This window comes from Mastigoproctus giganteus, chromosome 8 (genome assembly GCF_048544385.1).
Source record: "Mastigoproctus giganteus isolate SK-2022 chromosome 8, ASM4854438v1, whole genome shotgun sequence".
Taxonomy (NCBI): domain Eukaryota; kingdom Metazoa; phylum Arthropoda; class Arachnida; order Uropygi; family Thelyphonidae; genus Mastigoproctus; species Mastigoproctus giganteus.
The window spans coordinates 125,950,563-125,977,491 of record NC_143582.1 but is presented as its reverse complement, the minus strand read 5'-3'; the positions used below and the strand labels follow the sequence as shown (position 1 = coordinate 125,977,491).

The 26,929-nt window shown below is 39.6% G+C and overlaps 1 protein-coding gene across 1 annotated transcript in view; it reads left to right on the top strand.

Moving 5' to 3' along the window:
* Positions 1-26,929, top strand: part of LOC150081807 (SEC14-like protein 2) — an 89,216-nt gene that overhangs the window by 17,701 nt on the left and 44,586 nt on the right. Inside the window, exons 2-5 of the mRNA XM_090379695.1 lie at positions 1,014-1,123; positions 21,610-21,679; positions 26,387-26,430; positions 26,630-26,692. Coding sequence (XP_090235821.1) covers positions 1,070-1,123; positions 21,610-21,679; positions 26,387-26,430; positions 26,630-26,692 — 231 coding nt within the window. The 5' untranslated portion in view covers positions 1,014-1,069. The remainder of the gene's footprint in view (positions 1-1,013; positions 1,124-21,609; positions 21,680-26,386; positions 26,431-26,629; positions 26,693-26,929) is intronic.

The following is a 26,929-nucleotide window of genomic DNA, read 5'->3' as shown; positions in this document are numbered from 1 at the left end:
GACCACTTACTGCAACGTCTCTACAGATTTTCTCTTGCTGGTCATGAAATACCTGCCGGACATATCCTCAAAGGTGAAGAGCTCAATATTGTCTTCCTTCCCCAACATTGAACCATACAACTAATTGCATACCTGTCTTATATGCAACCTGTGACCTTACTTCCAATATGGACACCTCGGCAAGAAAAGGAACATCGATGGACCCCATCTCCGTCTTAGGGAGTGACTATCGCCCCTAGTGGAGAACATTGCTGACCTCAGACTCTGGGGTGGAGTGGGATCTTTTTGCTGAAACCCTTCCGGTGGTAAGATATCTTCATCCATAGTGATATCCATTGATGGACACTTCACTTCGCCTACAGAGCCACACCTTGACGAAAAATACTGCAGACCATCTTCCCAAGGTGTGATCTTCACTGCTGATTCACGCTTGGGGGTGGGATCATCCATGTGATCCCTACTGAATGGTGGAATTCCTGGACCCACTGTACAGCACTCTATCACTTTAACAACTCTTCTTCCCTACATCTATGGGGATGCCTCTTACTTTCCTTTCCATCTTTTTATCACTATTCCCCCCCCCTCCCCATCTTCTCTCTATTATACATATACTCTCTCTACCTGTTTCCATGGGTTTCCCCAGAGCCTCGGTTCTGGGGACGCCAGCAGGAACAAATAGATGAATCTGTCGTGCCTCTTCGCAGAAGAGAGAACAGACGGGGCAATCAACCTGATGTTTGTCGCTCCCTGGACAACAATCGTTTCTCGGCCTTTTGACTAAGATCAAAGTGTTCAACACAACAAAACATCACACCTTCACATATACCAACACTACACACAAAAGGCCGGTCATGGCACTTCCTCACCACAGGATGACGTAGCAGTGATTTTTTTTTTCCTGTTCTTTCTTCTTTTCTGTAGCAACCGCCAAAATCGGAGATTGAATATTGTATCATTTATGTAAGCAAACTTAAGTCAGTACATCTTATTTAAAGTGATATGTTTTTTTGCAGGGATATTGGAAGAATATCTCCATCTAAGGTGATACGAGCAAATTTAGCCACCTGTCATGAACGGTACAGTGAGAAATTTGAGTCCTCATCAGGAGGAAGTTCTGAAAGAGGTAGTCATTCTGTTTGAAATAAATTTAAACTTTTTATAATAAATTTTATATTCCTTATTAAACTTAAAATCGATATTTTATTCTTCTCAACTTCAACTTTTTTGAAGTGAAACTTCTTTAGGTGCAACCCGGACAGTTTTCATATGGGAGTAACCTACGTCCGTGGATTGACAAAAATCGCAACGAAAATGAGATACGAAATGATTCATCGCCCCCCCCCACCCCACCATTGCACCACTCTGTACCAGGCACGAGCTACGCGGCGCCGTACGCAGCAACGACGCAATCAGTTCCCCTACAGTGTTGGGATTACTGGAAAAATTCTAGGATGGATCGCAGGGTTACTTAAGTTACAGATGTCAGAAGCAGGGTGCTATCAAGGATCGATTCTTGGAACACTGTTGTTGATTTTCATCAACGATATCAATGAAGGGATACGAGTGATGTCAAAATTTGATAAGTCACTTAATGATAAGTGCCAAGCAGCCATGGCACACTATGGCCATAGACGCGCTAATAAATTGCCAAACGAACAAACAGCCCAGCAGCGTCCCTGCAGGATGACTTGAACAAGCTTCAAGAATGGTAAGAAAAGTTAATGTTTTAATGATGCAAAATGCACTTGGAGAAGAGCAAACCCAAAATAAATTATACCTTTGGTTGTGGGAAGTTGAATTAAAAAACAACAGAGGAAGAAAGGGATCTGGGAGTTACGATAAAGGCAGATATGAGGGCAGTGTAAACAGGCGGCCAGGAAAGCTCATGGCGTCCAATTGACGATTTATCGAACAATAACCTGTAGAGATAGGGGGATCATAATCCCATTGTATAAAGCAATTATAAGACTACATTTGGAACACTGTTTCTAAGTGTGGAGACCCCATCTGAAAAAAGACATTGAGCTTCTTTAATGGGTGCAAACGCGAGCAATCAGCAAAGGGGGCGACACTACGAGGAAAGGCTTCTTCGATTTTGGTACACCCAGGTACCTTAGAGCGGACTTGATTGAGGTGTATAAGGCTCTGAGAGGGGTTAGTAAGTGGATGAAGGCGAAACTTTTACTGTTATAAAAAATTCCAGAACTAGAGGCATAAATTCAGATTACAAGGAAGAAATTTTAGACTAGATTGTAGGAAGTTTTGTTTTCACTAGCGAGTCTTTGATTATTGAACACAGGCTAACAGTTTCAAGGAATTGAAAAGTCAATTGGATAATTACCAGCATGAGGAGAGTACAAAAACTTAATTTTCTTGCAATGGCTAATGCTAATTTTTCATTTCTTCACTAAAATTCGGTTTGTTAAACTGTTGATATGACTTCTGCCTGAGGCTTAAAATATTAAAATAAAAGAGTACTCTTGAAAGCAGAATTTCGAGAAAGATTTATAGATTATAGGCAAGGTTATTTGCTGATTTGCAGGCCTTGGGAGTTTTCGTGTTTTTTTTTTTTTTTTTTTTTTTTTTTTTTTTTTCCTTCGCAAGGTCGTCTTTTCTTTTTTGGCATTATGCCGAAAGGAAAAGACGACCTACTTGGAGCCTACGAAACACAATCTTCCCTTGGCGACTCCGTAGCCAGGTGGGAAGGAGCAGCAGTGCATAGCACACGCTTCTTGATTAGACCGGGGTTCGAGCCCGTCACCACCAAATATGGAGGATGCGGAAAGGTCAGGGAATGACCACCGCATATCCCGGAGCAATATGGCCTTAGTTGCTAATGCTCCTAAGAACCAAACAACACACACACAATCTCCCCCCCCCACCAATCCCCGAAATAGCATTAGTAGAGCCACACGATGCAAGAAAGCAAGCTTATGCAGCACATCAGCCAAAAAAAAAAAAAAAAGCTCCGATTTCACCCCTCCATTTGTTCCAAATACTTGTCCAGTTTTTCAGCCTTAAATTTATTTAGGCTATCAACTTTCACAACAGAAGATAGAAGTCTGTTCCACCAATCAACCACCCGCTGGCTAAAGGCAAACTCCCAAACATCTATCCTACAACTGTCTTTCCTCAATTTGAATTTATGCCCTCTCAGGTGATTATTATGAGCAAGAGGAAGAATCCCAACAGCATTCAGCATGCTCAAACCATTCAAGGCTTTATACACCTCAATCAGATCGCCTCGAAGGTGCCCAGTTTCCAGACACATAATTTGCAAAACTTAAGCTTTTCTTCGTAAGAGCAACACTTGTTTCCATTCACTAATCTTGTTGCCCTTATCTGTACACGCTCAAGCAAATCTACATCCTTCCTAAAATGAGTCCTGAAGACCTGTACGCAGTACTCAAGGCGTGGCCTGACCATTGCCATATACAGAGGGATAATCACCTCCTTTTCCCTGCTAGCAAAGTTCCTATATATCATTGACAAAACCCCATGACCTACCCTGGCAGCCTGTCTGCATTGCTCAGAACTTCATATCTGACTGCACAATTACTCCCAGGTCTTTTTCATTTTCTACCACCTTAAATGTAGTACCACACAGTTGGTACGTTTCTCTGGGGTTACTTCTACCCATATGCAGTACCTTGCACTTGTCAAGGTTAAACTTCAGTTGCCACCACTTAGCCCATCTGCCCAAATTATCTAGATCCTGTTGTAGCACACTGCCATTACTGTCATTAACAACCCTGCCAACCTTTGTATCATCTGGAAACTTCGACATTAAGCCTGATATACCTTCATCAATATCATTGAAAAATATACAAAACAGTGGACCCAACACCGAACCCTGTGGGACTGCACTAATAACATTAGTTCATGAAGAGCAGCATCCATTAATTAGCACCCTCTGTCTTCTCTCACTTAACCATCCTTTTATCCATTGTAGCAACTTACCCTTAATACCATTCTGCTCCAATTTGTACAATAGTCTTCCATGTGCAACAGTGTCAACAGGGTCATGGACGTGTGTGTGTGGACATGTGTTTATGAAAGGGGCGGCTCCTAGAACGTCAGTTCAACTCTGCCTCGTATCTCTGTGAAGAACAGTATCACTACAAATGGGCCAGATATGTGTGTGACGTCGGTTTGCATGTATTCTGTGTGTGTTCTGACCGCTTGACTACCCAGAAGCAACAGTCACCTGGACAGATGATTCTGGGTACTCATCCACACCACGGGAAGGTGGGCCAGTTCCAGTAGTGGGACACCTATGGTCTCAGAGTATGAGACAAAAAAAAAAAAAAAAAAAACTTTCTCTGAGGCCCACTCCAGAGGGGGGGAAAAATGAAAGAAAAATAAACCCGAAAGCAAGAGAAAGAAAAGAATAAAAATAATTAACTAAGATAACTAACAAAAAATAAATAAATAATAAAAAAAATTAATAATAAATAATAAATAAATAAAAATTAATAAATATATATATATTGGTATTTAGCATATGTACGCACACATACATACATACATACATACATACATATATATATATATATATACCAAAAAGTGAAAGGGGAAAAACAAGGGGGGGGGAAGAGAGAGATAAAGAAAAGAGTAGATCTTCCAGTTGTGCAACCAGTAAGAACGGCAGCATAAAAACACTTCAGTGCCTCCAGCCAGATGGATTTGATCAACCTCGTATCACTGGAATCATACTTTTCCTTAGTTCAAACACTTCTTTAGCAAATATCTGGAGCATCTGAAACTTACTACAGTCTCTTAAAAATATAGCTTCTTCTCCTGGAGCTATACTCTCAAGAATTTCACGTATCGCTGTCCTGGCATTGTCACATATTCGACAATCATATAGTATGTGCCGCCAGCCTTCCCTGGCCCCGCAGAAACAAAGATCCGTGTTACTTAGTCCTAATGGATATAATTTCTCATTCATTGACCCGTGCCCTGTTAACAAAAATGATGACTGTAAACTAGGTGTAAACCAATTGCGAACCTTTTTATCAATCGGAAAAGTCACGTTCGGGATAAACAAGTTGGTCACTCTTCCAGTAGTTATAAATTGATTATTTCATTCATACATCTTTTCTTTTCGCCTCTGCAGTCAGAGCGAATATTTATCTCTATACCAAAAAGTTCTGTAGGAATTTCCCTCTTAATACAGTAGCAAAAACCACGATACAACAAATGTAGATCCAAGGGTAGCGCTCCGGCCAACACCTGCAGCGTGGCAGTGGACACCGTTCTGCACACTCTTACAATACCAAGAAGCATGTTGCGTTGTATGGAATTTAGTTTAGCCCGAAACGTTGCTATTTTAACTCTATGGAACCAGGCTCCTGCAGCGTACGTAGTTATAGGAAGGAATACTGCCTTGGAATACAGAAACAGTGTTTTGTGTGATAGGCCCCAGGACTTTGAAATTCTAATGATAGCACCAGAAAATTTCCTGATTTTATTGCTTAAATATAATAAGTGCTGGTGAAATGATAACTTACTGTCCACAATAATTCCCAGGAATTAGGTATCAGGGACCATAGGTAACTGTACACCATTCAACTTGATCTGAGGAGGTCCATTTATATCTAAAGCTGTTTTAAATAACATCATTTTAGTTTTGTAAGGACTAATAGCAAGCTTAAAGCTTTGAGCCCAGGAACTTAAGTCTGTCAGCACACTACTAGCTCTCTGTTCTAAGCGTGAGCGAGATCGTCCTGCAATTATACTTGTCAGATCATCTGCAAATGCCAGCACCTTACAATTAGGGAATGTGCGAACCAACCAATTCTGTAAGACTAGGTTCCAAATAAGGGGTCCCAAGACGGAACCCTGAGGACACCCTCTCACAACCTGTTTTCGTAGCTCAAAGTGCTTGGACTTCACTAGCATATATCTATTTGAAAAGTAACTGTTACAAAGCATATATAATTCCTTGGAACAATCAGCGTTTCTTAACTGAGCTATCGCTGCCTCCCACCAAACAGTATCAAATGCCCCTTCGAAATCCACGTACATTGCTAATTCATATTTGGATGTAGAATTCTCAATATGCGCTCGAAATGCCACTAGACAATCTTCACAGGATTTCCCAGGAGTGAACCCATATTGCTGCAGCGATATTATATCCTGCTGCGCCAGCAGGTCGGTTACCCGTAATGCCATTAACCTTTCAAGGATTTTACAAGGTTTGCCAAAAGAGCGATATGATTTAGGTTCAGTTAGTGGCTTCCCAGGTTTTCTAACTAACTTCAATAATGCCATCTTCCACTGACTTGGAAACAGCCCTTCTGTTAGACATTTGTTATACATTAATAAAAGGATATTAGGTAACGATTTGAAGAACCTCGTTATAAATGTGGACATGCGTATATGTAAAGGGCGGCTCCTAGAACGTTTGTTCAATTCCGCCTCGTATCTCTGTGAACAGTAGCACTACAAATGGGCCAGATATGTGTGTGACGTCGGTTTGTGTGTATTATGTGTGTGTTTTGTTGTTCTGTTCTGGCCGCTTGGCTACCCAGAAGCATCAGTCACCTGGACAGATGATTCTGGGTACTCGTCCACACCACGGGAAGGTGGGCCAGTCCATGTAAAGCACGTACTGTCTCAAGAGAGACTCTGACCCACCTAATGCTGTCAGAAGGTAGGCCAGGATCCTCTGGGGGCCCATTCCAGAGGGGGAAAAAAAAATCACCCGTGGTGCTGGATTTGGAACCAAAATTATTAAAATAAAACATTTATATAAATAAATAATAAAATAAATAAAATTAAATTTAAAAAAAATAAATAAAAATAAATAAATAAAATTAAAAAAAAAAAAAAAGGAAGAAAGCACTTAATTTTGTCTGCAGGCCGAGGAAAATTTCATTTCTTGAGGATTTGAGTTTATGTATTATTAAAGGAGATCTAACCAGCTATGCATTAGCAGGACCGTTGTGCTGCATCCTGTTGAGATCTGTCGACACTGAACGCCTTCGAAGAAATACGCCTTGAGCGAAAGTCTGAAGAATCTGAAATGACTCCGAGCTTTGAAGCAGAGACGACTCCTGTCCTGATTGAAAATTAGTAAGTGCTTGAAGAGGAAGTCTGAGATCGTCATACAGGGAGCAATGAAACAAGATGTGATCCCAACTCTCTGGCGATCCACACTAACAGAGGTCTGTTTGTGATAAATTGAACCTAAGAAGACTCTGGTTCATCGATCCATGTCCTGTCAACAGGTACGACGTGAATATGTCCATGCAGAACCACAATCGAACACGTTTATCAAGGAGAAATGAAACTTGTATAAATTTTCTCGTTGTTGCACCAACGGGAGCTGTATCCCATCGAGACTGCCAAATGTTTACTAACTCGTTCCACAGTCTCCTTCTTTCTCTTTTAGCATCATCTTGAAGGTTGATGGTTATTCCAAGAAATTCGGTCTCAATCTGCCTTTTCAGTCTGTATAAAAAGCCTCTATAAGTAACTTGCAAGTCTAAAGGTAATGTTCCGGCTAGTACTTGCAGAGCTTGCGTCGAGACTGTCCTGCATGCCTTAACTAAACACCGCAAAATGGTTCTCTGCAATGAGGCGAGTTTTGTAATGAAGTGTTTGAGCCGTGCCCTGTGAAACCATGCACCGGCAGCATACGTGATTAGAGGGAGGAAAACTGCATTGTAATAAATCCTTAAAGTTTTTCTGGAGAGCCCCCATTCAACACGGGACACCCTAACAATTGCACCAGTAAATCTACGTATTTTAGATGATAAGTTTGTCAAATTAGGAATAAAATTGAGACTGGAATCAATTACCACTCCTAGAACCATGTACTCTTTAACTATGGGGAGACGAATGTTGTTGATCTTGACCAACGGAGGACGAGTGATATCCAACTTTGATCCAAGAATCATCATCTTTGTTTTTGACAAGCTGATTTTAAGCTTATTGGCCACAGTCCAATCGTAGAGATCCCGGAGAACAAAATTTGCGGTATTTTCAAGATCGGCCCTAGAGTTACCATTTACCAAGATGGTGAGATCGTCTGCATACGCTATTATTTTGACGTTACCGAAAGATCGGGAGAGCCACTGCTGTAGCACCATGTTCCATGTAAAAGGACCCAATATAGAGCCTTGTGGGCACCCTCTAGATACTGATCTTGATACTTGGCTATGTTTAGCCTTGACTATTATGGTTCTATTGGCAAAGTAATTGCGGATTAAAAGGTAAAGGTGGTTGGAGCACCTAGCCGATCGCAGACGCTCCAGGACGCTCTCCCACCAAAGGGAGTCGAAGGCACCCTCGAAGTCGATGAAAACGGCCAGGGTATATTTATGTACCGAGTTTTGAACTGAAGAGACAAAGTCCACAAGAGCATCCTCGCAGGAACGTCCGGGACAGAACCCATATTGACTTCTTGAAAGCAGATCCTATTCTACCAGTAGGGTATTCAATCTAATGGCCATTAGTCGCTCTAGCAATTTACCCAAGTTAGCCAGCAGAGCGATCGGCCTGTACGATCTAGCCGCTCCAGGAGGCTTATCCTCGTTAATCTCGTTATAAATATATTCTCGACTAGATCAATTCCAGGACATTTTGTTAGATTAAGCTTCTTCAAAACTCTTGTAATTTCTTCCATCCTAAACTCCGCAGTATGTTCTCTAGCTATATGGAGCCGATTATCTCTACGTATACCAGCTTGATATTCAATATCTTCCTGAGGATCGTCAGTTGGAAATAACTTACTTAAAATTATCTCAACGGAGTCCTTAAAACCAATAGTCTCACTGATATCCGTGGTTAGAGTATTAAACATTTCCCCATACCTGAATTTGTCACGTGACAGTTTATATAGTAAACCCCAAGGGTTAGAATTTCCCGATTCTTTCGCAAAAAGTGTCCATGTCGCCCGTTTCTGATCAGCTATCTTCCTACTGTAGTTGTTTTTTAACGACAAATACTCATCGTGCAGCCTTGTAACCTTGGAGGGAGACCAATGTCTGTGGCGTTGATACTGTCTTCTAGCCCTGTTTACTGCTCGCCTTAATACTGTTAACTCTGAAGTCCATCAAGGACAGGATTTCGATCTAGCAACTTTCTTCTTACCAGCCTTGTACGCTGCCCTTATAATTGAATCCTGTATAAATACAGCAAAAGAGTCAGCCCAATATTCTATTAGCTGACGTTGCCTTATCACAGAGAAGTCCATAAGAATTAATGCATCGAACGCAGACCACTCAATTGTTTTCAGTGAGAACCGAACCAACGCAGGCACTCGATATTGACTAACTAAAGTTGTAACAGTTTTTACATAAAAGGAGATAACTCTATGGTCACTAGATGTCCAGTCAGAGATGACTCGCCAATCATAGATGTAGTGTCGTAGGCAGAAGTTAATATAGTTATATCAATGTTGGACTGCCCCAGAGAATGTGGCCGGCTGATTGGATATATTCAGGGTCAGGAACACCAAAAGACTACCTGGGTTATTCTTGACCGTTCCAAGGATACAGGTCTTCTTTCAAATGAACAACTTTTACGCGCACCGCCAATATCTTCCACGCATTTTGAGTTTTATTAAAATAGAAATGGTCTTAATTTATTATTACAGAACCCTTACTTACATGGATTCGATTAGGTATTAAATTTTAAGTAAGACTAGCCTTCCGATGTTAAAAAAAAACAATTAAAATAAATATTAGGGTTACCCGAGAGAATTCATCCATCAATGTGTATTATGTGCATGAATTGCAAATGTTCTCTGCGGGGTTTGCTGTACGAAACAACGCAGAGAACATTTGCAACTTCTGATTTAATATACAGTGAGTTTACTGATGCAGACATGCTGGACGTTGGGAAGAGTCCCAATTCCCTATGTGTAGCATCGCCAGGCGCTTAAACCGTTGGACATCAGTTCAAATAGCGCCAAGGGGCTCACATCTGGTGAGTATGGGCTTGGCACAGCCTGGGTCTGAGCTGGATATCATTATTCTTCTCTTTCTTGACATCTCTCTCTCTCTCTCTCTCTCTCTCTCTCTCTCTCTCTCTCTCTCTCTCTCTCTCTCTCTCAGGGTAACTGGTTTTTTTTGGCCAGTGCAGCATAAACCTCAGGCTTCATTTGGCTAATAATAATAAATACTTAAGTAATAATTTTAAATCCAATTAAAGAACAAGAAAACTTGATTTCAATTTGCTGTACGAGAGAAGAGTACATATTTAACTCCAATTTTATTAAAGGCCACGGTTATGACATTATGTCCCTGAAAAAAATATCAATACGTTAGCCAGTTTGCTCACGTACTGATCTTTGATTAGTGCGTGAGCAAATACAAAGTATGCATGCAAGACAGTAATTAGATTTATATTCTCGGCAAGGTTATTTGCTGAGCATTTTCAGGAAATGACCTTGACGGCGAATGATCGTGTGCCTTGGATGAGTTTTTGTGATGCGTGATTCTAAATCCAAGTTTTTATCTGAATGTGTATCAGAAGATGGATAATATGCCTCTCGCATTGATGGATCGCTGATCCAAACACTAGGTGCATTTTGTACATAATGATTTTATAAACGCGAAAGCCTGAGAACTGACGCATGCGCAGTTAGAACCCGTTAATTTCCTTTTTCGAGAAGGGAATGGAATTAATGAGTATATTTTCGCTTGTTAAAAAGCAATCGTTGGGTAAAATAGGATATATACAGGGTGTCTCAAAAATATCAGTACAAACGTTTAGGGGAGGTAGGTAACATCTAAAGGAATGTGAATCGCATAGGAACCCATAACCGGAAACGTCACGGGAAAGTAGTAGCAGAGGCACAAGAAGCAGAAATGACACAAGACAGTAATTAGTGGCAAACATTTATTTGACATAATATTAACAATGGAGAACGAGATGGATGCATTTCATGATGTTACAGCAGATGCTCGAAGGTTCCACCATCAGACGCGATGCATGCGTGACACCGACGCAGCATGGATTGGCGGACACACCTGGAGTTTCTTTGACAGCAACACAGACGAGTCTCGCCACGAGATCCATTTCCGTCTCCACAGGCGATTCATACACGATAGATTTGAGGGCCCCCCACAGAAAGAAATCAAGGCTCGATAAATCAGGTGAGCGTAGGGGCCAGGCAACGGGTCCACCACGGCCAATCCATCGACGCCCAAAACGCCTGTTCAAATGGTCACGAACACACCTTCCATAATGGGCAAGCGCCCCGTCATGTTGAAACCAAATATTGCGCCTCACATTTGCTGGAACATCGTCAAGTAACCCTGGTAGAACTTGTTCAAGAAAGATCCGATATTTAGTGGAGTTCATGCGGGATGGTAACAGGTATGGGCCGACAGTCACCAACCATACCTGACCACACATTTATTGCGAAGCAATGTTATGCCGCATGGGGGCGCACACCGTGTGGGCCCTTTGCTGATCCATACACTAGGTGCATGTCTGCCAGCTCACAGTTCGTATATCGATGCATGCTCTTCGTGCGGCGACTACTGATTGAATGAGTAAACCAGAAATTTTCCCTCTCGCTGAACTGATAAACAGCGCCGTGTACCGACTTACGGTGACGTTTCCGCTTATGGGTTCCTATGCGATTCACATTCCTTTAGTTGTTACCTATCTCCCCTAAACGTTTGTACCAATATTTTTGGCGTCTCCGTAGCCAGGTGGGAAGGAGCAGCAGTGCGTAGCACACGCTTCTTGATTAGACCGGGGTTCGAGCCCGTCACCACCAAATATGGAGGATGCGGAAAGGTCAAGGGAATGACCACCGCATATTCCCGGAGCAATATGGCCTTAGTTGCTAATGCTCCTAAAAAACCAAATAACAACCAATATTTTTGAGACGCCCTGTATTTACAATAACGTTCACATATTCGGTCCGCTTCCTTATTTTGTGTCGGCAGGTATGGTTGGTGACTGTCGGCCCATACTTGTTAATTTATGCAAAACGAAGATCTTTCCTAGGCGAGGATCTAAGAATACAATTCCGAAATTCTTTTGCAAACTTTGTAAAAGAAATAAAATTATTTTCAAATGAAAACAAAAAAAAAAAAAAAAAAAAAAACAAAATGAAGCGGCAATATAATAAAGGATCAACAGAAGATTTGATTCTCAGAAAACTTCTTCAGTCAACAGAAAATTTCTATTTATTCCAGAAAAGGTTTTCAATAAATTATTTCCACAATGAATTAACTGCATTTAACAGTAAACCGGTTTAGACCAAGGTCCACTGAAAGGCGTGCAAAATATATTGGCGCGTTAAACACATATTGCATTCTCACGTTTGGCTGCGTTGAGCCTTAAATTTGTCCGACTTTTAATGATGCATCTGTTTAGATGTAAACGTAGCTTAAAAACAGACAAAAATGATAAAGGCCCATGTTTCAACCTCACTCAGTTTCCGACATGCGTGATCTAATACACAATTGCTTTACTTTTCAATGATTTGGAATGATTTGTCATAAAAAAAACATGATCGCAATTGATTTAATTAAGCATTACTATCTGTAATTAAACTCTCTCATTGCCAATGATACTTAAACTTATATAAAACTATTCTTTGAAGACGAAATGCACAAGGCCTTATGGGTTTTGATAATGAACTATATAATATCGGTGTAAATACATCATAGTTAACCCATAAATTTGAACTACGTATGTAGCGTAAAAGGTATCGTTTTAATTGTATCTCATATTGCGGTCACCTTCACAACGAGATAGCGGTATTGCACTACATTATACCATGGGTTAACTATAGTGTATTTACACTGATATTATATAGATAAAACTATTCTGTATGGGTCTCTCAAAGCTGAAAGATGTGTAGTGTGTTCGTGTTTAACGGCACCAGGGGTTCCCCCATCTCCGCGTTGCTTTCATTGTATTTGTAACCGTTCACTGTAAAGGCCAGAGATTTAGGTGTATGGATTTTGTAAGTGTAGTGTCGTGTATCGTTGTTCTTCTGGCCATTTAGCCGCTAGATCCCTGCTGGGGCCCGACGTTGTCCACACTTATGCCTCGTGGAGCAGACCAGGTACACCAGTATTTAGATATTTACTCTGGCAGGTCCTGCCACCTAATTTCTGAGATTTCAGTGACAAGGACCTAAAAAAAATAAATAAATCATAATTTAATAGTATTGGAAAATAGTCGCTGAAAAGTTAGGCTGAAAGGAATTTTCGTATGCAGTTGGAATTTTGACAATTTTTTTAAAATTTTGACATTGTATGGGGCATTCGCTGGTGTTTAGGCAGAGTAGGGGGGGGAGACTGAAGACAGGGGGGAAAGTCAGAAATATGGAGCCAATAGGGAAGGCGACCCCAGGTCAAAGATTTAAATTTAGACTGTGTGGGGTTACACTGTGAAAGTGAACAGAGTAGGGGGAGAGACTGAAGACTGGGGGAGGAAAGAGGAAGTAAGGGGGTCGATAGAGGTGACCCCAGTGGTCAGTGGGGCAGGCCCATGTCCCACCAGGAGGAAAAGGAGGGCGAGGAGGGGAAGAGACAGTGAAACCATCTCCTCTCCTCCCCAGGGAAGTGGAAAGAAAGTACCGTGCAAGAGAGCACAGGTATAGGATCTCCTGTGGTGTTGGGAGCAGAGCTGCAATGAAGTCAAGTCCATGGTAGGTCTTCTATTTAAGTTCTACTTCTTCTAAAGAGATGTTAACTTCTAGGGTTGTGGGTCATGACCCTGGGACAAGTCTCATACTTACAGTTCAGGTTGTTGAGGTTGCACTTGCAGTCTGTCATCAAATTTTCGGTTTTAATCTTCTTTCGTTTAAAGAGGAGAAATGCTGGTTGGTGATATGTTTTGTCTTTGGGTTGTCATGGTCGGGTGGCATTTCCTCTTTTCCTCAGCGTATGGCAATTTGCACCCTTCTCGTAAAGAGGTCCTGGGCGAATCGTGACAATGCTTTATAATCTTCCTCCGTTCAAGGAGGAGAAATTCTTGCTCTCTTGGAAGATATCTCACTTTTGTAATCAGAATACACTTAGGTCTTCGTAGATGGGACAGTCAAACATAAGATGGTTACAGTCTTCTATCTCTCCACAAGTGCAATATGGGTTTTCGGTGAGTCTGAAGCCAGCGAGCTTTGCATTGAAGGGGCCATGCCCTGTTATTAAGTACGTATGAAATCCTGGGAAGAACCATGATGGTGATTTCGGGTATAGTCTATTTGTCTGCAGAAAAAACTTAAGGATGATCTCTCCTTTGATGGTACCGGTCCATCTGTTTTGCCACTCCTGAAGCAGGTGGTTCTGTAGGCGTACTTATGGCGAATATAATCAATCAAAAGTATTCATGGCAACTTGTAGATTGACTCAGTCTTCATTATTAGCTGCTGTTTAAAAACGTTTTATGTAATCAGCATAGATCAAACAGTTCATATTCTCATTAATACACACTGATGGGTTATGATTTATGTAAACTGTGAAAAGTAAAGGATTAGATTCCTGAGGGGCCCCCTGAATGCAGAATGTGTGGACGTAATAGTTGATTTTTAACTTCCACATATTGTAGTCTATCCTGGTTAAACTTTTAATACAAAATATTGAAGACCCTCCAATACCATATTGGAGAAAACAGAAGACTACCTTCTGGTAGTCTCTCTGATCAAGGTCTCATTTGAGTTTGTGGTTTTTTGAAAAGGAGAAATCTTTGATTCAGCAACTTTGAGGACGCACAGGAATTACTAAGCATTAGGTTAATGCGTCAACTGAAATCTTGTCGAAGGGTGCTTGAACATCTAGAACTAGCACGTTCATTAATTGTGCATTATTATTTACGGCATGTTGTGTTTTATAAGGATATATAACATATTAGTTTGCATAGATCTTTTGGGGACAGTTGACGTGTGTTAAAAGTAATGTTTTAAGCATTCACAATATACACTGAGTGGCTGCCTTATTTAGTACACCTACCTATTAGTGAGTAGGTTCTCTTCATTTCTTCCAACATGCTGGATTCGTCGTGGTAGGGACTGAAAGTAGTATCGAAAGCGTGCCATAGAGATGCAGGTCCACGTTGCGTCAACTGCTTCCCACAGTTGTTGCATATCGGATGGTTGAGGATCTCTATCTAAAGAGCTCGTTCCACAGATGTATAATTGGACTGAGATCTAGTGACTGGAGAGGTCACCGCAGCAGTTTCATTCCTAGAACCAGCAGTTCTGCACAATTCTGGCCCTATAACATGAAGCATTATTCTATCGAAAAACCCATTTCGCGGATGGATACAATGTAGCCATGGGGGTGAGAAGATCGCCTGTCGCAGTAGGTTTTAAATCTTGCGTTGACAAAGCGTTGCAGGAACATGAGGTCATCTTCCATATGACGTGTGCAAACTATTAGGGCAGAAACACACTATTATCACGTCACGTGAATCTCGTCATAAAAGTAGTACTCTGTGGTCCCTGTTTAGTGTAAACTGCGAAAAGAAGAAGAAGCCTCGTCACTGTAACGTACGGTGGACACATTAAAAATTTGATCTCGAGGTACTCGTGCTTATGTTTGGGGTATTCATTCCTCGTTTAGGGGTACTCGCATTATATCTTAAGAAAACCGAACAATTTTAATAACAATCATTTTATTTCTATATTTTGTTGATTTTTACAAATTCGTGGAATGCAAAATTAGTCAAATTTAAATAAAATTAACCGAATTATAGCCCGTGCTTTAATTCGGAAAATTTTATTGCAAAAGTTATAAACACTAAAGGAAACTTTTATAAATATTAACATCAAATGTTTTACATAATTGTTTACAATTACACATTCAATAAACCTGATTTATTTTATCAAAAATAAAATATTTACCTAGCAATACTTTTCATTTGAGCGAATTTTTTTTTTTAACAGTTTTTCATTTTTTAGTACATAATGCGTAAAATTCTTTGCATGACATATTGCGATTGGTTTTCTGCAACAGTTCTCCTTCAACATTCTTTAGGGCTAATTTGTTTCTATCCTTTTTCCACGCGTTAAACATTGAGCGAAATACTCGCTCACTCATTGCATTTGAGTGAGGCAAAGCAAAAACAAAATTAATATTTTTTTTCTGTATTACGTACTTCGTACGCATTTAAAATTTTGAGGTCTTTTGTCTCAATATTTCTAAGGAATGATTTCAACAGAACATATTCTTCATACAGCAAATCGATATTGATATTGGGAATTTTAAATAAGAAAAGTTTGCTGCCCGAGCCTTAAACCATTACAACGAAATAAAAAAGTCAAGTAGAATGTAAGAGGTTACAAAGTAATATGAATATTCTAAAACCTTCTTTGTAAATAGGATAAAATGTCGTATTTGAGTCTTTAATTAAGGGTGCATTTCAACAACTTTATCGTCAGTTAATTCTTTCTTCCTAAATAATCATCTCAACAGGGTGTTTTATGATTTCTGCTTGTTTCAAATGTTCAAAAAAGGGTATCTTGGAAATTTTATTATACTTCCAAAAGGGGTACGTCTGGCAACCTGTAACGTTGTATACTCTTTGAAGAAAGCTGAAGCGAAATGAATTGCCACAGTTCATCCTCCTCTTCAGATTTTCAAGAAGATTTAGAAAATGCATGCGCTTCTCTTATAGCCGAAAACACAAAAGAGTACGCAATGGATACACGACATCAACTGGAAGAGAACAGAAAAAAGGCGAATTCCATCATTTACTGCTGGACTTGAAGAAGATGGAAATCGTTTTAGGATGTACTTACGGATGAATAAAGAAGAATTTAATTTCTTACACTGTATATTCTAATTAAGGATGACATTCAAGGACAAAATACGCAATTTCGGAAAAAAAAAAAAAAAAAACGTCCTTGAAGTTATTTGTTTTCGGACATTCTTACTTGTACGCTCAAAACAGATTATTATTATTTACTTCTAATTTAATTTTCTATTAGCATTTCCTCCATTTTCTTCTTGTCACGCGGTCAAGCCTAACGAAATTTCTGTTCGAACAGAAAAATCTGTCTTCCTGACATTGTCATTCGGCCTTGAAGCCCGACGTATTACCTTGTGAATACAGCCAATGAGAACAGCGCTCTCCGAGCAATAAAATAATGTTTCCCCCCCCCCCCACATTTGATGTTAGATATGTATACGAGTGAAGTCTCGAAGTCTTATTCTCCTCGTGACCCATACACGATGACTGTAATATCTTCTGCGAGGGTTATAAAGAAAATGTAGTGCGTTTTTTGACTCTCTCATTTTAATTTCCCTTCTAGTTCGACATATCCTTCTCTCTAACTCTTCATTTTTTCTCCACTGTTACTCTATTCGTTTTCTTTAGACTCAAATTTCATGGCCGGATCCTTTTTATAAGTTATTAATATTCTCCTGCGTTATCGCTATTCAGCTTATTCATGAATGACGTGATAATATCATTCAAAATAAATCATCTTTTCAAAGAAAAACCTGGTTTTGTCCTTGATAATTAGCAATCACGCCATATGTGTTATCACTTAACTCGTGCGCAACTTGCATTCACGATTTCCTCTTAAGTAGGAACTGTTATAAAATTTAATGCGAGTGAGATACGGGGGCTGAAGAACTTGTCTTTGAGGAAGTTTTCTTAAATAATTAAGCCTAAATTATTACTAATATATAGTTAATAATAATCATGTCAAGGAACCTTTTATTATTCGGCAGTCTATTTGCACAGAGTAAGTGAGAAAGGTGGAAAAAAAGAGACGATTAACTGGCTAACCATATTTATGAAAATAATATTGAATGAAATAGTTCTTTCCAACTCGTTCCACTACAGATTTTCTAATTGAATACCGCTCCCCTCGACTGGCTTCGATAATTCCACTGTTTTCTAACCATTTATCTGCACTGTAATGTTGTTGTAAAGTTTAGGCACGTCGGCAACTTTGGCTGTATTCCGATGCATATATTATGTCTACGACTGCATGTATTTCTGAAGTCCTCTTCATTGGAGGCTGTAGTTATCCAATCTTAGATGGAGGGTGTATGGTTTTCTCCATGTTTTTTTTATGGGAAAACCCTATTGCAGGTTGTGCGGGTTTTTCCATCCCGCACAACGTGCAATTCGACTCGTGAACACAGTCCTGCACGTATAATACAATTAAGGTTATACACACACTTGGGGGCTGTTAATGCCAATATACGAAGTGTGGCAATAAAGTTCCTGAAGTGGTGCAATAAAAAGAACACAAAGTTGAAGGAGCTCAAAAAATGGTTATTTTTATTCAAAGTAATCACCACCTGATTGAATGCATTTTATTACACTGTTCTAAAAGTTTTTGAAAAGAATCAAATAGTCAAACCGACTGAAGAATATGCGCAGCCAAGATGATGGCGAATCCAAATACTGTACGTTATTCATACCCAGCCATGTGTATGAATAACATTGTAGGCTTCTCTTTTTCTCTCAGGCTGAAACCTATTGCTAAAAATTTAGCTAGCTAAAGCCAGTCCTTCCTACTTTAATCAGTGTTTGATTTAGGGCCTCTGACTGCTAATGGAAGTTCCAAATCCGGTTAGAAAACTAAGTAGGGTGACACGGCTCACTCCAGACACTAGTAATGGTTAAGGAATTTTTAATAAAACATTCATTACGCGATTTACACTAATGGGGTTTCACAATATCAAATTCAATGCAGTACTATTTCTATCAATGCAGTACTATTTCTATGTATGCTAATCACACTGTAATAATACAAGCGATTATTCGTAGTAAATCCAAGCTACTATTCATCACGCAACAAAATTTCTATTCATTTTTGGTCTAGAGACCGCCCTTACAATCACCATAAAGTACCTTTCTTCCTAGAGTTCAGACTCATTCCATTTTTGGTAGAGATTCAGAAACGGGTACTCCTTTCAAAATGGCGGCGAGGAGAGGAGGGGGAAAGAAATGACTGACGGGTTGTGACTCCGCCCACTCACTGGTTCCCCCTCCTCTCCTCGCCCGGTGGATGTCAAGTGACACGCGGATAGCACTTGGGACAGCAACAAATATGGCGGCCGAAAACAAAGGATAAATCCAATAAATTTAAAAGTTCAAGTTACAAACATGCACGTTTTTCGCGATCACTAATTTTTTGTTTAATAATTTTTGGTGGGGGCTGCCGCCCCCTAACCCCCGCTGTTTTTTTTTTTTTTTTTGTTTTTTCTACAAAATTCAAACGGAAAAAGAAAAGGGAAAAAGTAATTTAAAAAAATTACCTTTTCCCCTTTTCTTTTTCGGTTTGAAAAAAAAAAACATAAATGCACGTTTCTATGAAAAACATAAAAACAAATGCACGTTTTTCTATGCTATTTTACAAGCATTGGCAATGAGAAAGGCTGAAAAGAAGAAAACGAAAAGGTAATTTAAGGAGAAATTTTATGAAACAAAAATGCACGTTTTTCTATGCTATTTCTATGAAAAACAATCAGACTTGAACTGAGACAAAGAAAAACCACTTACCTCATCGGTCGGGTGTCCTCGTTCAATCCTCTGTTTCAGCTGTATACACTAAGCTCACAGCTTTTAAAAATTCCATAGTTATAAAAATTCCTTTTTCTCTCTCGCTACTTATAGCGATTTAACTATGCTTTTAAAAATTTTACGCTGATTTTAAAAATTCCATAGTTAAATAGCCGCGTTAGTGTTTGCCCCTGTTTCCTGTGACAAAGGAGATTTCACGGCAGCAAGCAACAGGCACCCGCACAAATCAAGAACTGACCAAAATGTGATTACGCAATCGTAATCAGCCAATCACAGAGGTGTGTTACTTTATTATTCTTTTTTTTTTTTTTTTTCTGGGGGCGGTCGCCCCCAGATCCCCGTCTATGTGGGGGCTCCAGCACCCACACCCCCCTGAATTATTTAGCCGAGAACAATACTAATAGAAAAGTTCGTTTTTTTTTTTTTTAATTTATCGGTTTCGTATTGGGTTTCGTAAACCTAGAAAAACCTCAGCTTGCCTCGTGTTTCCAGGGCCGGTAGGTACGTGACACGGCTGGCACGCTGTGCGTGTCATCCATGCCAGCTGTTTCCGTCTGTTAGGGAGATCACGTGACACTGGGCGGAGTCAGCACCCGTCAATCACGGCCGTATCGCTAGCAGCCTGGAAGGGGTGCCCATTTCTGAATATCTACCCCATTTGTAATTATGTATTTTATACAAAGTCAAGGGTTTTTAGGAACATCGATTGCCTCTTAAGGGATTCTTTTTAGCAAATTATCATTCCTCAGGACAGTAGTTAGAGGAACGTCCTTTAGAAAAATTTCTACTTACAGTTCCCTTCTTTGTTTGCCAGGACGGACCAGTCTGCTAAGCGCGGTATTTCTTCCATTACGAATCTTCTTGAGCCTCTTATGCTTTTCCCCTTCTTATCAGCCGGATCTCCAACCTTTCCTCTTATTTCTGAAGCTTCCAGAATGTTCCTCATAACTTTATGAAAACTTCCTTTTGGACCCGACGTTCACCCACATTTCGAAAGTTGATCCTGTCTTTCCCTTCTAACTTAACTTCAACCCACATTACTAGCTAAGACCACGGCTCTGAAATTCTCCGCGGCTGCTCCTACACTTTTCCATATCCCATCCGGCTTCCACAACCCCCTAAAAAATACCGCTCCAAATTCACCTAAGAACTGCTCTATTTTCCCGCTTCTACGTCCCTTATATCTCGAAAATGTTCTCCCATTTCCCCTCCCCTTTTTCTTGTTTAATCCTCTTTAATCCGATCCTTGACCATCTAAAACCCTTTCTGTTCGTTTCGCCGTGTAATTCCTGGCTTGTATTTTTTTGCCATTAACTGAATTGCAAAGTAAATCTTTTAATCAATTACTAAGATTGTAACTCTATAGAACACTTAATAAAATTCTATATTTTTACGTTTTCTGAACTTAACCGTTCAGTTTAATTACAACTGTTATTACTATATATTTATTACTCTTTCCCATTAACTTTTTAAGTCTCTTTTTCTCTCTCGATGTATCTCTTCACAAGCGACGCACTTTAACGGGGCATTCGGTATGTTGGGTGGCAGCGATGGCTTTCATATTGTGCAAAAATGCTAATCTTGAGTGAAGTAATTTTTTTTTCCTGCAACCAGTTTCAGAACTAAAGAGAAAAGTTCTTTTCACTTAATCTTGCGTCACAGTTTCACGACTGTACGATTGGTGCATGGGCGAACAAAGGCATCGCTCTACGAAGTCGTTGCACTGCACAGGCATAAGCTTGACGAGCATCTTCCCAAGAATTATTGCTGGTTCTTCAACTCATATCACCATTTGAACACATTTGTACATCAAAATACACAACACCAATATGAACGACGATCTCGGTACTCTTAAAATAATAGCTTTAAGTTGGTTTATAAGCCCCGAGTGTGTCCTAAAAGTTTGTTAACCTGTTTAAAGGAATTGCAGAAAATTTCGCAATTCCTTTAAGCAGAACACGCCTGTTGCTTAATGAAACACTAATTCAGTAAAATGCGATGTCTCGCACTGCTCTATGATAATGATGTTTTGTATATTCGAACTATTTTGTTAATTATTCATTAATTTATTTCTTGTTCACGCGCATTATGGAATAGTTCACCTTCTCAATTATCATTGTTTATTGTTTTCACGATATGCAGTTTCGTATGAATATGAAAGATGTTCTGTCCCACAGGCATGACGACCATTTTTTATTACGTTGGCTGCGAGGTGAGTTTCGTTATTATTTTCCTCCTATTTGTAGTCAATAGAAAATATTTCCAAGCTTCAAATATTAATCACATATAGCTTTATACCCTGTTCATTTTATTAAGCGATATTTATTTAGCTTAAATTTTCTCCTCTAGAACGTATATATAATAAATGAGAAAATGTTATTAATTATCGTAATTGGGACTCATAACATAATGTTATTACAATTAACGAGCTGACTCACCAAAACAGACGTCCTTTTTTTTTTTTTTTAGCAGAAGACTCTCCTGCCGAATTTAGAAATGCCTTTTGAAAGAAAAACTGAACATGTCCCAGTTCGAAGCAAAATTTATGCCAATTGAAATGATTTTTTCTCTAAGAACAATATAGCCGTGGACCTCAACTGTCCAACTCTTTTAGTTCCGTGTGACATGTTTTTGACACAAGTTGAAATTCAAAGAAACGAGAATTTTTGACATTTTAGAGATCCAACCAAATTCGAAGAGCACTACAAAACAAAACAAAAGTGTTCGAAACAGCATCGCTTCCAGCAATCGCAGGATCGCTGGAAGTACCTCGCAAAAGAATCACTCCAGTTTTACATTGACGTCACTGCCACTAACTTCAGTAGTGTTAATAATGTACATTCTACGACAAAAGACCCAAAAAAGCAATTTTTTAATGAAAAATGTACATTTTATTAAAATGAACTACTTGCCAGCCCTTGTTTCCCCGCGGGCAGAACCCCACTCCAGTGTTCCGAGCTGACCTAGCTACGGTAACTTGCAAAACCTCCCTCCACCCCATCCCATCCCCTCAACACTCCAGCATCTACCAGATTTGTCCCGCGCAACAAGCATAGGGATAGTTGCGCTCTAGTCTACAGTTGTACTGAGATGCTGTCTGGGCTGGCATGTTGCTGGTAATGCCTTAACAGTGCTGCATACATACAAACACTGAACCCTCGATGTGGTGATACTGCCAGCTGTACTTTAAATGACCTTGTAGAAAGGGGAGAATATTCCTAATAAATTATACTAAATTCATAATTGGTGCAGTCAGCGTGACAGTTTTGAGGTCGTTCAGTGAAATATGCATGAAATAGTCGAAAATCAATACTGCGACGTTTGAATACACTGGTGCTCAAAAGTCAGGGGTAAATACAAAGCGAAATCAAACTTTCTTTTTTTTAAATTAGAACTGTGATGTAGTTATAGTTCTAATAACATTCTCCGAACACTTTGATTACATCAAAGCAAAAACATATGCAGTTCTCTGGGCTGCAAAACAAGAGTTCATCGGCATTAGAAACCCAGATCTGGTTAAAAAGTATTGTGGGGGTTGTTGTTCTTGGTTATTCTTTATTGTGGGGGGTGTGGGTATTATTGTTTTTCTTGGTTGCCCTAAATTTCTTTATATTTTAATTATTATAATTTGTCCCCTTTTTTATATGTATATCCCCGTAGTCCAATCCTCCCACTTTAGCATCTGACTTGTTTGTTCTCAGAAGATTACCTGACTCGTAGGGGACCTTAATTATTTTAAGTATTTCTCCACAGGATTGGCTGAGTTTCGGAATGACAGACTCCAACACTTGAATGTAAAATAAAACAATGTTTATTAACATATCATACAGAAATTAGCAATAGTATTTGGTCAAACTATATTTGGCTGGTGACTTGTTAATTCATTAACCTTTATATGTGTAAATATCTTGTTCAAACTCAATTGTTTCATCATCAGATATTCTATTCTAATACACATTATTATTCATTATGACATGGTGTCTCTTCATGTTCTTTACAGGGACTTCAATAGGTCGTGTCATACACTTTACATAGATTCCTCCCACTCTTCTTCTGAACAGTCTGTATAATAAACCAACAACTACCAGCCAATGAACTGGCTCACAAAAACCTTCAGAGTTCGTGTCCCAATTTGTAAAAAAAATTGCATTTATTCAATTGGACACCCTTTCTGCATTCAGGTCAACAGGAAATATTAATCAATTCAATTTAACATTACCCTTCAGAACAGTTAATCCTCTATACCTTTATATATAACTTATTAATTAGCCCCTACTCAAATCAGAAATACTCTCCACAAATCAACTCATAATAAATTGAAATTTCAACCTTTAATTTCATACATATTATAAAAACCTTTCCCAACTTTAAACAATTCTCAGTTATCTATTATAATCTCTCCTTCCAGCAAGCATATATATGAGGAGCTTCACTTCAAATTATAGGCTACGTCCGTCTTAAATACCTTACACTTTTATTCATATATTCATTACTTAAACCTCCCTCCTTAACTATAAATATCTATTTATTCTAAAGTCCTCTCCTTAATAAATTAAGCACACCTATGTCGGTAAACTCTCTAGCACTTACGTGTTTGGCCTGGAACTTTCCTCCCTGCTCGGCTTCCTGTCATATCGGTCATTCAGGTACTGGAATGCGGGGGCGCTGTTTTGGGGATCTCGGTGATTACGGTGTTTCCCTACCGGATACTGTACGGCTGGAATCAATCAGTGTCGCATACTCTTTATCGGTCAGCATTTCTTCTTCCGTGGATAGAGGGGTTTTCGAGTAGGTCAATGGTTCGACCACTCATTCGACTGGCTTCGCCTATATAATTCTCAGGGTGTGATTCTTCCTTCTTCCTCACTACGGCTTCCATGTTTACAGGTGAACATTCCTACTGGCTGTCGGGATATGCAGAATTTCTATCACTGCTTCCATCTACCTCAGGTCTGCAGCTGTCACCCAAATTAGACTACTGCTCTGCTTAGTATCGTTCTCCAACTTCTTCAATTCATTCTCCAGACCGCTCCGTGAACTTCTTCAGACTCCCCCGAAAACTTCTTCCGAATGCCACGAAAACTTTTCCAGAATGCCACGAAAGCTTCTCTCTGAATCTCCCTCTCAAAGTTCCCTCTATTTTCTTCCTGGCCAATAGGAGATCTGCACATCCTTTTTCCTGTGTTCTCATTTGTCTCCTCTCCTCTTCCGTGGGCGGGTCTTCCTTACTCTTTGTGTCCCAACTTCCGTGGACCTCGAACATACGAGAACAATCTAGAAAGAGAGGCGGAAGTTCCGGTCAGCTGAGAAGCGTCACAGCTCCTCCCGTGACCTCACGCGCGCACACCTGGTGACGTCGCCCACCTCTAATAGCGTTTCACCGTGAAATCTTTAAGAGGGTCAGCTTAAGCACTCTTGGCCCTTACTATGGTGCATCTGCCTCTGTCTTAATGGGGATTTGTCATGGTATATTACTTTCACTGACTCGTCAAAGAACTTCCATACAAACAAGCTACAACTACACAAGGAGTGACTGGAAGGTATTTTTGAATTCCAGCGCTACTTAACTCATGTTGTTTTTACCAGAAAACCACTATTCGTATTACAGTTAAATTCTCATAATATTTAACCATTTTTATTAATTAATGTAAGGACGGGTCCTTACAGTATATCTTGAAATGTATACTTCCCATCCCACCGTATGTTCCACAGATTTGGTCCTCTGCCCACCAGCAACCTGAAAGCTTACCTCAGTATTGAATACTGGCTCTTGAGATGGCCGAACAAGATCTCGAATCACCCATTTACTATCTCCAGAGCCACCCTACTTTCCAATCTCGGTATTCCTTCCTGGAACAGACAATTAACACAAACATTTTCACTACTGCTAACAGGAAGATTAGGCGCTGCCAGCATTGACGGTTTATTTCATTCTCATCTGTCCCGCGCAACTCATCTTTCTTTCTCATCTGTCCAGGAATGCTGAAACAAGACATTCTCTTGAAAGCAACTTAAAACTGGACAACCTAAGTCGCTATTTCCAGAAAACACGATAGAAGTCTTCAACGAACTAAGAATTGAACCGGAAAAGCTCTGTAACGACGACCCCTACAAGTTGCAGGTCGTTGCCGTCTCCTACTGTCTCGTGCAACTTTAGTGCACAGCCACTCGGCTCAAAACTGCATTTATTTTTGATCCCTTTTAACTATATCTTCTCATTATTCTAAATGTCACCCTAAGATGTCAAAATTTGAAATACTGTATTCTATTATAAAATCATAATTACATCATAATCTCGCTGACCATTCTATACCCGCGGTATTCTCCTTCTGGTGGTATTAGTTCACGAAGATAGCTCTCAGGATGTGCATTATGGTCCATTAAAAGAAAGTGTAGCTCAGTTGCTCTGCAAAACGGGGACCATAAGGATCAAGATCTTGTTTCGATAACTTACCGCCTCGAGAGTTCACTTAAGAACACGTAGAGGTCTTCGCGGCTGTGAACAATGATTGCAGTCCACTCCATTAATCCATCTTCAAATGCATCTCTCCGCGGCGTTGAGGTTGGCTCACGACTTTCTTTATGGATCAGACAGAAATTGAACAATTTAATAAATTTTCTGTTTATACTCCGGGACGACTAAACGGTCAGAGGAGTTCACAAGATACACAGAATACAAGAAACAGTTTTTTTTGTTTTGTTTCATAAATGAAGACTATTTCGTTCTACTTATATTAAAATGTATTCACAATTTTGTATTTGTTCCTTAGCTTTCGAGAACCGGTATACGAGTAGAAATGCTCACTTTGTGTCCATAAGTACACTTTTATACTAACAGAAAGATTAGAACCTAAAGAGTAAGATGGAATAATCCAAAATCTAATATTTACAATGCTTGTTTATTTCTCTCTTTTCTCAGCAAGGGACTTTAACTTAAAGAAAGCGGAAGATATGCTGCGTAAAGTAAGTTTTATTTATTATTAATTATTTCAATATACAATACTGTTATTTGCATTTGGACTGCACTCTAATTTATCTTCGATATTACGGATTCTACTTCTCATTATACAAATTTACTGCTTTTGTTTTATCGAATAATCTATTTCAAAGAATACTGTGATTGTTTTGTATCCGCTCATTGACATTTATTTTAATTATTTAGCACCTGATTTGGAGAAAAGAGAATGACGTCGACACGCTCTTGACCACCTACACTCCTAATGAGGTGAGCATTTCAAATTTGCACATTTTAATGCTAGTTTCATTGTACAATTTTCTGTACTCTGTACCGATTATGCGAATTCGTTTAGCTGGGTATCAAGAATAGGGATGACACTTTACATTTCACAAAAGTTGCGTCGATCATTATAAATTTCTTTTTTTCCTCCTCAAATACCAGTGTCCCACGCATCTTAACTTCATCCGTCTTGTCTGGAAGCTAAGAAGATTCCCTTCACTTTTT